The sequence below is a fragment of the Brienomyrus brachyistius genome, chromosome 2, assembly GCF_023856365.1.
Source record: "Brienomyrus brachyistius isolate T26 chromosome 2, BBRACH_0.4, whole genome shotgun sequence".
NCBI lineage: Eukaryota > Metazoa > Chordata > Actinopteri > Osteoglossiformes > Mormyridae > Brienomyrus > Brienomyrus brachyistius.
Genome location: NC_064534.1, coordinates 32310939 through 32324288, shown reverse-complemented (window position 1 = coordinate 32324288; position 13350 = coordinate 32310939). Strand labels below are relative to the sequence as shown.

Genomic DNA, 13350 nt, shown 5'->3' with positions numbered 1-13350 from the left:
CCAATCAGCCTCAGCATGTCTTTGGACTGTGGGGGGAAACCCCATGACGACATGCGCCAGAGGTGTGAGGCAACAGTGTTAACCACTGCACCACTCATACAATCACTGGAGCATATTGTGTTAAAACTATACGTAAATATTATTAAATACATATGTGTATAACATATCCTTGTCCCGCCTTGAACATGAATAAATTCATTTAATTTCTGCAGAGCGTACAATTCCTGCAAATTCTGAAACAATCGAGGTGCACACAAACAAATTGCTTTGTGTAAGAAATTAAGCGCGTAAAATTAAAAGTATCAAGATATAATGAAATAAACAAACAAACATACAAAAAAGCCTAAGGATGGGTCAACCTCGAAACCGAAAACTAACAAGTGATGAAGGGAAAATGAAACTTAACGGCATTTTTTGAGTGTCAGGGGGTGGATCTATCAGCTGTTTATTAGGAACGTAGGCTACCAGCGGACTTCATTCAGCGCGATTCAGCGACTACAAGAGAATATCTGTTTTTGAAAAGGATTATACACATACTTGACTGTAATAAGAAATTATCTTTAAACAATCGACTACCCCGTTACGGACAAGGTGAGTGACAAGGCGTCAGTGGCAATTTACTGTATATTTGCGATAACTGAAGCGTTTCCCTGCATTTGATTTTGTATTATTTACTGAACTCCTCTTGGTGCTGCGTTGAAATTAATATTTGGAGACGGTGGTTACAGCGTAATCTTTTAAAGTTTTGTGTTCAGTTATTGATATCGTGTTGTGTTTTTTTAATGACCTTTACAGATTTCCGAAGTTTGACACTATGGGTCTGATCATCAAATTCATGAACGGGCAAACTATTAGTTTGTCAGTGGAACTGAATACAACCGTCGATCAGCTGAAGAAAGAGATTGAAATAAAACAAGGCACACCTAGCGCCAGGCAGCGCCTATCTGTACAGAATGGGCAGAGAACAGACCTGACTGATGGGTCCAGAACACTGGCGGAGTATGGAGTGCGCTCGGGGTCTACAGTTATCGTGCTGGTAACTGAGCCTGCTTCCATACAAACCCAGTCTGCTCCCATACAGGTGTTCCTGAAGAGAGAAAAGGATGCGATGCATACTTATGAAATCGCTCCCGGTGAGACGGTGTTGGAGTTCAAGAAGAAGGTCTTCAATAAGGAGCACGTCCCTGTTGACCAACAAAGGCTGATCTACGGGGGAAGGCAGATGGAAGACCACAAGAAACTGGAGGACTATGGTGTTAAGAAACAGAGCACCATCTTTCTCACTCTGCGTCTGAGAGGAGGCTAACAATGAGGAAGGAATGATTTTGCTAAAGCATTAATCAAAAATGCTGCAGTTTTAATAACATTTAATCAGTCTGGTAGAAATAGGCCTAATGACAGTTTAGTCAACACATTTAACAGTTCATAGTTATTTATTACTTAATATGAAATAATGTAAAAATATAATTTGGGAAAAATTTTGTCGATTTAGTATTAAATGTGTGTTCTGTGGAAATTTACCAACTTTGGATGTAAGCAAACAGATCAATAATACTGCATTAATATTAGGTTATGGTATTCAGTACTTGCTTACATTGTTTGTTGTTATTCTTTGTGATGCACCACCATCATATTGGCAATGTTTGTTGTGTGCCTTAGAAAGTTTACTTACTTAGGCCTTCTATGGCGGCTAGGTTTCTTTTTCTGAAGGAAAATGAATAAAATTGATATATTTCTTTTATATTGTACAATGAATAACTAGATGAGGCGATCGCGTGTCGGGCGAGCGAGTAGAGAGCAGGGAATCAGGATCGGGTAGACGGAAACCCAAAACACAGGGTTTACTCAGGAAGAACCACACACACACCGTAAACAACATCAATGACAGACCTCGGGAAACAGACTTGAACGCGGACTTAAATATAGGACAGGATATCAGAATAAACACAAAACTGTTGGTACGCTGGGAATTCACACGACGGTAACGAGGTGGGCGTGGCACACACGAGGACTGGACGCGCAGGTTTCTGACACTAGAACATGCCTCCAATTATATATATATATATCGTGGAAAAAATAGTGTACTAAAAGTATATACTTAAAAAATACACTTACCACAAAAAAAATACTTTTAGTAAAGTCTATTAAGTGTATTATATCCATACAAAATGTACTATAGTGTATTTGATTACAGATATACTTTTATTGAAGTGCATGTGGCTTCGTGTACTAAATTATGTTTGAATGCGAAATATATTCTCTAAAAGTACACAAAGTATAATGTCAGTGTATTTAAAAAATATGTGTAAAGAGAAGGCATTTTTATTACACTTTTAGTGATCAAACTGGACCGTGTCTCTGCCTGGAGGATTGCCGACTGGGGTCCCAAGGAGTTTCGCCGAGAGGTGGGTGTGGCAACGCGCTGCATCAGCGCCTGCTCCCCAACCTGACTTGACCTGATAGCTTTTATCCTTTGCCTACTAGTGAAAGGAAAAACAGCATTCAGTGAAACAGGCCTTGAGTCCAAACCAACATGGAATGGAAATACAGTAAAAATCGATAACTAAAGGCACCAATACTTCAGTGAATTTTATTAGTTAGTAAAATTTAATACAAAACACATTAAATACATAGAATTATTATCTTGGCCTAAATAGATAGTTAGCACATTTTAATGCTACATATTATTCCATCTTGCAAATGTTTATCATGGTCAGGCTTTCCATGTTGTCATTAACAATGAAATTGTTTGAATAATTATACTCACAATGACAGAAACAGTGCCACTAAGTAACATTTTGGCTAAGATCGTGATAGTGCTTCTCTATTTGTCAAAATCTCTATTCTGCCAGGAAAAAAAATCTTTCATGTGATATTCACTGCAGAAGCTGTGCGAATTATGACCATGAATATTATTCGAACTGGAAACTACCACCTGGTAACCAACGGCCTTGTCAAGCCCTTTAATAAACTCGTAAAGCCCATGATGTGTACGTCCATCTTGTCCTACCCCGATCGTCCGCTCCTTCCGTGTGCCACGCCCCCTCGTTAACGTCTTGTGAATTCCCTGTGTTTATCAGCTGTTTCTTGTTGCTTTCATTAATCTTTTATATTTAAGTATGCTTCCTCGCCTCCCTGCTCCTCTTTGCCGGGTCATCGGGCACGGCGTATCTGCCCAGATCCAGGAAACTGTAACAGACTGATGCAACTTCTATAACTAAAAAGCGGTAATATTTTTGTACAAGTTTTTAGCCGGAGTCCACATTAGTGTACATCATCGGCTGCATGTTAAAAGGGGCTAAATGAGTCCATGAGAGGTAGATTGTGACTAATGTGACACAGCTGGGACACAATCTGTCTGCAGTGAACTTATCGATATTTTCCCGTGCATTAAATATCCGCTGGGCTTGTTGTTTATCTGCCATATTATTGGTTAAAAACAATGTTCATCATTAGTGGTTCTCCTGTACGCTTTTCGTCTTCTCTCCATTGTCTCTTTTCTTTAATTATATTACATTGTGTTTTGTTTTAAGACGACAAATAAGCTTGTAGTAAAAGTTTGTTCAGAAACGTGTCTGATTAAGAATGAGTGTAAACAATGCAGTATAATTAGGGCGACATAACCTAAAGCTGTTTAAAACAACGAAACACGCAGCTTGAGTTTCACTTTGTATTCCCATGCCACTACTGCGTAAACAAATAAAAGCGAGGCTGACAAATGTTTATACTTGATGTATACTACGTTCTTTCGTATTCAATAATAAAGACTAACAAACTAATCGATTTGCGTCTGATGTTGGCTTGTTTTCTTTCTTATAGAAAAACAACAGATTGTCCAAGAATTAAAACACTGCAAAATCCATCCATCCATTTTCCAAACCGCTTATCCTACTGGGTCACGGGGGGTTCGGAGCCTATCCCGGAAGCAATGGGCACGAGGCAGGGAACAACCCAGGATGGGGGGTGGGCTAGCCCATCGCAAGCTACACTCACACATGCACTCGTACGGGCAATTTAGCAAGTCCAATCAGCCTCAGCATGTCTTTGGACTGTGGGGGGAAACCCCATGACGACATGCGCCAGAGGTGTGAGGCAACAGTGTTAACCACTGCACCACTCATACAATCACTGGAGCATATTGTGTTAAAACTATACGTAAATATTATTAAATACATATGTGTATAACATATCCTTGTCCCGCCTTGAACATGAATAAATTCATTTAATTTCTGCAGAGCGTACAATTCCTGCAAATTCTGAAACAATCGAGGTGCACACAAACAAATTGCTTTGTGTAAGAAATTAAGCGCGTAAAATTAAAAGTATCAAGATATAATGAAATAAACAAACAAACATACAAAAAAGCCTAAGGATGGGTCAACCTCGAAACCGAAAACTAACAAGTGATGAAGGGAAAATGAAACTTAACGGCATTTTTTGAGTGTCAGGGGGTGGATCTATCAGCTGTTTATTAGGAACGTAGGCTACCAGCGGACTTCATTCAGCGCGATTCAGCGACTACAAGAGAATATCTGTTTTTGAAAAGGATTATACACATACTTGACTGTAATAAGAAATTATCTTTAAACAATCGACTACCCCGTTACGGACAAGGTGAGTGACAAGGCGTCAGTGGCAATTTACTGTATATTTGCGATAACTGAAGCGTTTCCATGCATTTGATTTTGTATTATTTACTGAACTCCTCTTGGTGCTGCGTTGAAATTAATATTTGGAGACGGTGGTTACAGCGTAATCTTTTAAAGTTTTGTGTTCAGTTATTGATATCGTGTTGTGTTTTTTTAATGACCTTTACAGATTTCCGAAGTTTGACACTATGGGTCTGATCATCAAATTCATGAACGGGCAAACTATTAGTTTGTCAGTGGAACTGAATACAACCGTCGATCAGCTGAAGAAAGAGATTGAAATAAAACAAGGCACACCTAGCGCCAGGCAGCGCCTATCTGTACAGAATGGGCAGAGAACAGACCTGACTGATGGGTCCAGAACACTGGCGGAGTATGGAGTGCGCTCGGGGTCTACAGTTATCGTGCTGGTAACTGAGCCTGCTTCCATACAAACCCAGTCTGCTCCCATACAGGTGTTCCTGAAGACAGAAAAGGGTGCGATGCATACTTATGAAATCGCTCCCGGTGAGACGGTGTTGGAGTTCAAGAAGAAGGTCTTCAATAAGGAGCATGTCCCTGTTGACCAACAAAGGCTGATCTACGGGGGAAGGCAGATGGAAGACCACACGAAACTGGAGGACTATGGTGTTAAGAAAGAGAGCACCATCTTTCTCACTCTGCGTCTGAGAGGAGGCTAACAATGAGGAAGGAATGATTTTGCTAAAGCATTAATCAAAAATGCTGCAGTTTTAATAACATTTAATCAGTCTGGTAGAAATAGGCCTAATGACAGTTTAGTCAACACATTTAACAGTTCATAGTTATTTATTACTTAATATGAAATAATGTAAAAATATAATTTGGGAAAAATTTTGTCGATTTAGTATTAAATGTGTGTTCTGTGGAAATTTACCAACTTTGGATGTAAGCAAACAGATCAATAATACTGCATTAATATTAGGTTATGGTATTCAGTACTTGCTTACATTGTTTGTTGTTATTCTTTGTGATGCACCACCATCATATTGGCAATGTTTGTTGTGTGCCTTAGAAAGTTTACTTACTTAGGCCTTCTATGGTGGCTAGGTTTCTTTTTCTGAAGGAAAATGAATAAAATTGATATATTTCTTTTGTATTGTACAATGAATAACTAGATGAGGCGATCGCGTGTCGGGCGAGCGAGTAGAGAGCAGGGAATCAGGATCGGGTAGACGGAAATCCAAAACACAGGGTTTACTCAGGAAGAACCACACACACCGTAAACTACATCAATGACAGACCTCGGGAAACAGACTTGAACGCGGACTTAAAAATAGGACAGGATATCAGAATAAACACAAAACTGTTGGTACGCTGGGAATTCACACGACGGTAACGAGGTGGGCGTGGCACACACGAGGACTGGATGCGCAGGTCCTGACACTAGAACATGCCTCCAAAAAGTATATACTTAAAAAATACACTTAGCACAAAAATATATACTTTCAGTAAAGTCTATTAAGTGTATTATGTCCATAAAAATGTACTACAGTGTATTTGATTACAGATATACTTTTATTGAAGTGCATGTGGCTTAGTGTACTTAATTATGTTTAAATGCGAAATATATTCTCTAAAAGTACACAAAGTATAATGTCAGTGTATTTAAAAAATATGTGTAAAGAGAAGGCATTTTTATTACACTTTTAGTGATCAAACTGGACCGTGTCTCTGCCTGGAGGATTGACGACTGGGGTCCAAAGGAGATTCGCCGAGAGGTGGGTGTGGCAACGCGCTGCATCAGCGCCTGCTCCCCAACCTGACTTGACCTGACAGCTTTTATCCTTTGCCTGCTAGTGAAAGGAAAAACAGCATTCAGTGAAACAGGCCTTGAGTCCAAACCAACATGGAATGGAAATACAGTAAAAATCGATAACTAAAGGCACCAATACTTCAGTGAATTTTATTAGTTAGTAAAATTTAATACAAAACACATTAAATACATAGAATTATTATCTTGGCCTAAATAGATAATTAGCACATTTTAATGCTACATATTATTCCATCTTGCAAATGTTTATCATGGTCAGGCTTTCCATGTTGTCGTTAACAATGAAATTGTTTGAATAATTATACTCACAATGACAGAAACGGTGCCACTAAGTAACATTTTGGCTAAGATCGTGACAGTGCTTCTCTATTTGTCAAAATCTCTATTCTGCCAGGAAAAAAATCTTTCATGTGATATTGACTGCAGGAGCTGTGCGAATTATGACCATGAATATTATTCGAACTGGAAACTACCACCTGGTAACCAACGGCCTTGTCAAGCCCTTTAATAAACTCGTAAAGCTCATGATGTGTATGTCCATCTTGTCCTGCCCCGATCGTCCGCTCCTTCCGTGTGCCACGCCCCCTCGTTAACCTCGTGTGAATTTCCTGTGTTTACCAGCTGTTTCTTGTTGCTTTCATTAGTCTTTTATATTTAAGTCTGCTTCCTCGCCTCCCTGCTCCTCTTTGCCGGGTCATCGGGCACGGCATATCTGCCCAGATCCAGGAAACTGTAACAGACTGATGCAACTTCTGTAACTAAAAAGCGGTAATATTTTTGTACAAGTTTTCAGCCTGAGCCCACATTAGTTTACGTCATCGGCTGCATGTTAAAAGGGGCTAAATGAGTCCATGAGAAGTAGATTGTCTCCAGCTGTGTTACATTAGTCACAATCTGTCTGCAGTGAACTTATCGTTATTTTCCCGTGCATTAAATATCCGCTGGGCTTGTTGTTGATCTGCCATGTTATTGGTTTAAAAAGTGTTCATCATTAGTGGTTCTCCTGTATGCTTTTCATCTTCTCTCCATTGTCGTCTATTTTCTCTATTACATTATGTGTCTGTAAGACGACAAATAAGCCTGTAAAATTTTGTTCAGAAACGTGTCTGATTTTTAAGGAGTGTAAACAATGCAGTATAATTAGGGCGACATAACCTAAAGTTGTTTAAAACAATGAAACACGAAGCTCGAGTTTCACTTTGTATTCCCGTGCCACTACTGCGTAAACAAATAAAAGCGAGGCTGACAAATGTTTATACTTGATGTATACTACGTTCTTTCGTATTCAATAAAAAAGACTAACAAATTAATCGATTTGCGTCTGATGTTGGCTTGTTTTCTTTCTTATAGAAAAACAACAGATTGTCCAAGAATTAAAACACTGCAAAATCCATCCATCCATTTTCCAAACCGCTTATCCTACTGGGTCACGGGGGGTTCGGAGCCTATCCCGGAAGCAATGGGCACGAGGCAGGGAACAACCCAGGATGCGGGGAGAGGGGTGGGCTAGCCCATCGCAGGCTACACTCTCACATGCACTCGTACGGGCAGTTTAGCAAGTCCAATCAGCCTCAGCATGTCTTTGGACTGTGGGGGGAAACCAGAGTACCCAGAGTAAACCCCACGACGACATGCGGAGAACATGCAAACTCCACACACATGTGACCCAGGCCGAAACTCGAACCCGTGTCCCAGAGGTGTGAGGCAACAGTGCTAACCACTGCACTACTCATACAATCATTGGAACATATTGTGTTAAAACTATTCGTAAATATTATTAAATACATATGTGTATAACGTATCCTTGTCCCGCCTTGAACATGAATAAATTCATTTAATTTCTGCAGAGTGCACAATTCCTGCAAATTCTGGAACAATCGAGATGCACACAAACAAATTGCTTTCAGTGTAAGAAATTAAGCGCATAAAATTAAAAGTATCAAGATATAATGAAATAAACATATAAAAAAGCCTCAGGATGAGTCAACCTCGAAAACGAAAACTAACAAGTGATGAAGGGAAAATGAAACTTAACGGCATTTTTTGAGTGTCAGGGGGTGGATCTATCAGCTGTTTATTAGGAACGTAGGCTACCCGCGGACTTCATTCAGCGCGATTCAGCGACTACAAGAGAATATCTGTTTTTGAAAAGGATTATACACATACTTGACTGTAATAAGAAATTATCTTCAAACAATCGACTACCCCGTTAAGGACAAGGTGAGTGACAAGGCGTCAGTGGCAATTTACTGTATATTTGCGATAACTGAAGCGTTTCCATGCATTTGATTTTGTATTATTTACTGAACTCCTCTCGGTGCTGCGTTGAAATTAATATTAGGAGACGGTCGTTACAGCGTTATCTTTTAAAGTTTTGTGTTCAGTTATTGATATCGTGTTGTGTTTTTTTAATGACCTTTACAGATTTCCGAAGTTTGACACTATGGATCTGCTCATCAAATTCATGAACGGGCAAACTTTTAGTTTGTCAGTGGAACTGAATACAACCGTCGATCAGCTGAAGAAACAGATTGAAATCCAACAGGGCACACATAGCGCCAGGCAGCGCCTATCTGTGCAGAATGGGCAGAGAAGGGACCTGACTGATGGGTCCAGAATACTGGCGGAGTATGGAGTGCGCTCGGGGTCTACAGTTATCGTGCTGGTAACTGAGCCTGCTCCCGTACAAGCCCAGTCTGCTCCCATACAGGTGTTCCTGCAGACAGAAAAGGGTGCGATGCATACTTATGAAATCGCTCCCGGTGAGACGGTGTTGGAGTTCAAGAAGAAGGTCTTCAATAAGGAGCGCGTCCCTGTTGACCAACAAAGGCTGATCTACGGGGGAAGGCAGATGGAAGACCACAAGAAACTGGAGGACTATGGTGTTAAGAAAGAGAGCACCATCTTTCTCACTCTGCGTCTGAGAGGAGGCTAACAATGAGGAAGGAATGATTTTGCTAAAGCATTAATCAAAAATGCTAAATAACATTTAATCATTCTAGTGGAGGTAACTGTTTACTCAAGGCATTTGTTAACATGTTTTATTTAATAGAGAACTCAATATAACGTAAAGTTGTTTGGGCAAAAGACAACATTTTTTTGAGACAACAAAAAATTTTATTTATGTTCTGTGAAAATCTTTGGATGTTAGCAAACTGCTGAGCATTACAATGTTATTAGGCCTATTACTAACCTGTTTAATACCGTTCTACATTTATTTAACCATACTGGTTATGTTTGACATTTGGAAATAAAATGAATAAATTTGTACTTTTCCTCTTGTATTGCAAATTGAATACCCAGAAACGATGAAATATTTATGTATCACACATTTAATCCATTGGCTACTATGATTATTTTCCTCCCACTTTGAAGCTAATTAGCTTCACTGTAATTAGGACACTAATTACTAGACCCAGTGGTCTCTGGTTCTTCAGTCCTTTGGCCTCCAGGTGGTCCAGCAACTCTCCAGTTCAGTGAAGAAAGTTTATTGCTGGCAACATAAGTGACTTTACAAGAGGTGCAATGCACCCCCTACTGGCCAGACTAAAATGGTTTTTGAACATATTAACTTCAATCAAATTAAATTGTAAAATTATATATCATTATATATTCCATCCATCCATTTTCCAAACTGCTTAACCTACTGGGTCGCGGGGGGTTCGGAGCCTATCCCGGAAGCAATGGGCACGAGGCAGGGAACAACCCAGGATGCGGGGGGCCAGCCCATCGCAGGGCACACTCACACACCATGCACTCCTACAGGCAATTTAGCAAGTCCAATCATGCAAACTCCGCACACATGGGACCCAGGCGGAGACTCGAACCTGGGACCCAGAGGTGTGAGGCAACAGTGCCAACCACTGCACCACCATGCTGCCCCCCCTCATTATATATTAAATATATAAAATCACATAAAATTCTAAATATAGTTTATTTTATGTGCTTTTTAAAAATAAATATATTTATCTGCGTAAATGACTGGTTGAGCTGTCCTATCCCAGGGTGAAAAGTCTAGAATCACCTAAAGCTGGCAGGGATTGTCTCCAGTCGGGATTAGGTACCGGAGGAGGGTAAAAAGTAATCGGATCACACATTACATCTTTGCGTACAGACTTGCAGAGCCGCCTCCCATATTGTACCAGCTTGTCATCCTATCCATATGCAGTTAAATTAGTAAACCGTAACAAAATTCTCCTTCAACCTTCCAATCCCTTTGTCTTGAGAATCTGTTTAATGTCCCCACAGATGCACATCATACATTGAAAAATATTTTTGTAGTAATTTTATTCAATAATTACAGTGTAAAACAATTAGACAATGGGGAAATAAGAAAATACATACTGACTATTGGTTTAGGTGCCAAGTGTTAAGTGGTTAAAGTGGCTTTAAGGGTCATAACCTGTTAACAGTCAAATTTAAGAGTAACATCACATTAAGAACAAATGCTTCATTTCCTAAGTTTACATTATTCACATATTACACTGGTTTGCAAAGTTACATAATCTGATCCGGAAGCTTTCGCCTATTTACATCAGCATATTTCATTCAGCTGGTGTGGATCGTCAGCAGTCATAACGTGTTATTACTGCCAGACTCATTTACATGGACATTCAGCCATCGTGTCATGTACCTTAAAATAAGTATGTTAATAGTTTATAATTTCCTAAAATTTTGCCAGTTACCCTCATTTCCTATCTGTCATAATCAGTCACATTTTCACCTTGGAATACACCAGTTCTCAGAATCCCCCAGGGGCCAACACAAAGGAAGTTTATTTCCCCGTGGTTTCACTTCCTCATGGAGGCCAGGTAGGCATACCAAAACAAGGCTACCAGGTTGGCAAACAGCACACGAAACTGGGAAAAAAAAACAATAATGATTATGCAGAACACAAACAAGGATTGAAGTCCAGTATTGATTATGGCGGTAATGTTTCATCTTGCCACACCTGAATGGGAACAAAGTTGATATTAACAAACTGGAATGGGGTCCACACTTTCCAGTTCATCTTCAGGGCTGGCCAGTAACTTGCTCTCAGTTTATCTTGGAGCGCAGGCCACCTCTTTCTCTGAAAGTCAATCGATTTCAAAAGCAGACTGTATCATGACCTTGTATTCTGTTGTTAGGTCTGACATCATATTTCGAAGCAACATAAAACCACAACCATTTAGAGAACATAGTAGCAATGGGAGATTTACCATAGTGAACCGGGAACTTTAAGGCTATAGCAAGAATGGCCCCTTTGTATGTAAACCAGCAGCATTTGAGTCACAGGTGAACAAACTTATCTGTCATGTTTACATACAGGATTAGTTACCGACAGCCCAGGGAAAATGCCAGAAAACAGATGACATTTGCTTGCTTTGGACTTGGTGTACTTAATTCGGCAACAAGATCACAAAAGTGCCCAGAACTGACCTCCAAGATGTTCATGACAATGAAAAAGAGCAGGAGAAAGGCCGGTGCAAAAACCAAGCGATCCAGTAACAAACGTTTCAGCATGCAGTAGGGAACAGTAGATGGCACCAACAACTCCAACAGGTGGTAGACATAATGGCTTATGGGGCCTGTGATACACAGTCTGAAATCAAAGTGGAACATTAAAGGATATAAATACACAGAGAAATAGACACTATAATAAAATGAGAACTAAATAGCGGTCTTTAACTGAAGGAAAAAAAATCAGGTTTAATAATGACTTAAACAATTCACAAACCCATAGATAGCAAAGCGAGCAATTCCTGGAACATCAATGTTTTTTTCAGGCCGGCCGTTTTTAAACTTTCTTCTGTTTTCCAGAACTTGAGAAAGCAGATTTCCCAAGGCAGAAAGAACTGCACTGTGAGTGAACAAAATCTCTCATGTTATTTGCCATATACCATGAACGGCCGTTTGTTAGATTATCAACTTAGACTGCTGAGGTCACCATGTTAGTTTTAAGTGTACTAGGTTCAAGGAAAATATATAACTAAAGGTTGAACAGGGTGCAAAAGTCAGTAGTAAAAAGAGCACATTAAAAACACGTTAATGCCCACAAATTCAACAACCACCTTTATCTATTAAACTCACGAATAGTAATGACTGTTAAAATCGTTGTTTTTGGCAATAATGATCAATATCGCAAATGAGTACCATCAGTTAATTCATTTTAAAAATAAAGTACCATTATTGTTAGTTATTTTACTGAGGTATTACTAAGATATTACTAAGATTTCAGATCCGCAAAAATGTACACTTAGACCGCAAAAACACATCTCAATATATAGATCTCACAGATAAATCTATCTGTTCCTGAATCTAGCGCCTACAGATCTGGAAAAGATTGAACCTAGATTAGTACCTGACAGGCTAACATCGTTATGACATTTACTGTCAACCATACGTGAAATCTGTTTGAACTGAGCAACTGCCCACGGAAAAGAACAACTTTTGCAGCTGGCATTGCAGCACTCACCAACCTAGTAACAGATTTTGTAAGAATCGGGTATTTCTTTAACAAAAGCAAGTACTGCTGCAGCAGTCGCATGTGAAAAGCTGAGTCTCGAACGGCAACACTTTTTACAGGCATTTTCAGATTCAGACAATTGTGAAACTCTACTGTAAAAATACAGCTATGTTTATCACGTCCAGCTATCAAACGAGATAGTCCAACCGTCCCAAGGGTGAAAAACTACACAAAAAAAACGCCCCTGTGATTTCTGTTTACCGTATTCTTTGTATGAGCCGATTAGTTTTAAGGATAATTTTTTTTTATTATCTATGTTTAAGATGTTAACTAGAAACACAAGTACATATGAAATAAAATATCTTAACGTATTTCACTGAAATATAAGAAAAGATAGAACAGATCTTTAAATAATGTCTAATTTCCTCATTTTAATTGATTAACAGGTAAACCAACAGTTG

At 39.4% G+C, this 13350-nt stretch overlaps 4 protein-coding genes across 4 annotated transcripts; 3 read left to right on the top strand and 1 right to left on the bottom strand.

Moving 5' to 3' along the window:
* The first annotated feature begins 432 nt into the window (after positions 1-432).
* On the top strand, positions 433-1751 carry LOC125715349 (polyubiquitin-like). Its single transcript, XM_048986723.1, has 2 exons — positions 433-591; positions 796-1751. The coding sequence occupies exon 2, from the start codon at positions 815-817 to the stop codon at positions 1304-1306; it is 492 nt and encodes a 163-aa protein (XP_048842680.1). The 5' UTR covers positions 433-591; positions 796-814; the 3' UTR covers positions 1307-1751.
* A 2704-nt stretch (positions 1752-4455) lies between these two features.
* Positions 4456-5759, top strand: LOC125715343 (polyubiquitin-like). The gene is made up of 2 exons (XM_048986711.1): positions 4456-4614; positions 4819-5759. The coding sequence occupies exon 2, from the start codon at positions 4838-4840 to the stop codon at positions 5327-5329; it is 492 nt and encodes a 163-aa protein (XP_048842668.1). The 5' UTR covers positions 4456-4614; positions 4819-4837; the 3' UTR covers positions 5330-5759.
* Positions 5760-8502: 2743 nt separating this feature from the next.
* On the top strand, positions 8503-9662 carry LOC125715356 (polyubiquitin-like). The gene is made up of 2 exons (XM_048986736.1): positions 8503-8661; positions 8866-9662. The coding sequence occupies exon 2, from the start codon at positions 8885-8887 to the stop codon at positions 9374-9376; it is 492 nt and encodes a 163-aa protein (XP_048842693.1). The 5' UTR covers positions 8503-8661; positions 8866-8884; the 3' UTR covers positions 9377-9662.
* A 1049-nt stretch (positions 9663-10711) lies between these two features.
* On the bottom strand, positions 10712-13120 carry pxmp2 (peroxisomal membrane protein 2). Its single transcript, XM_048986700.1, has 5 exons — positions 12903-13120; positions 12161-12283; positions 11863-12025; positions 11393-11512; positions 10712-11300 (listed from the first exon to the last, which is right to left on the bottom strand). The coding sequence occupies exons 1-5, from the start codon at positions 13010-13012 to the stop codon at positions 11232-11234; spliced, it is 585 nt and encodes a 194-aa protein (XP_048842657.1). The 5' UTR covers positions 13013-13120; the 3' UTR covers positions 10712-11231.
* Positions 13121-13350: the final 230 nt, after the last annotated feature.

What these genes read in the sequence shown, in the direction of transcription:
- LOC125715343 (XM_048986711.1), top strand. Translation starts at nt 4,838, where the DNA reads ATGGGTCTGATCATCAAATTCATGAACGGGCAAACTATTAGTTTGTCA.
- LOC125715356 (XM_048986736.1), top strand. Translation starts at nt 8,885, where the DNA reads ATGGATCTGCTCATCAAATTCATGAACGGGCAAACTTTTAGTTTGTCA.
- pxmp2 (XM_048986700.1), bottom strand. Translation starts at nt 13,012, where the DNA reads ATGCCTGTAAAAAGTGTTGCCGTTCGAGACTCAGCTTTTCACATGCGA. An exon ending in CTTACAAAATCTGTTACTAG is followed by an intron (nt 12,284 to 12,902) that starts GTTGGTGAGTGC and finishes GTTCACTCACAG; the next exon opens with TGCAGTTCTTTCTGCCTTGG. An exon ending in GCTCGCTTTGCTATCTATGG is followed by an intron (nt 12,026 to 12,160) that starts GTTTGTGAATTG and finishes CTTTGATTTCAG; the next exon opens with ACTGTGTATCACAGGCCCCA.
- LOC125715349 (XM_048986723.1), top strand. Translation starts at nt 815, where the DNA reads ATGGGTCTGATCATCAAATTCATGAACGGGCAAACTATTAGTTTGTCA.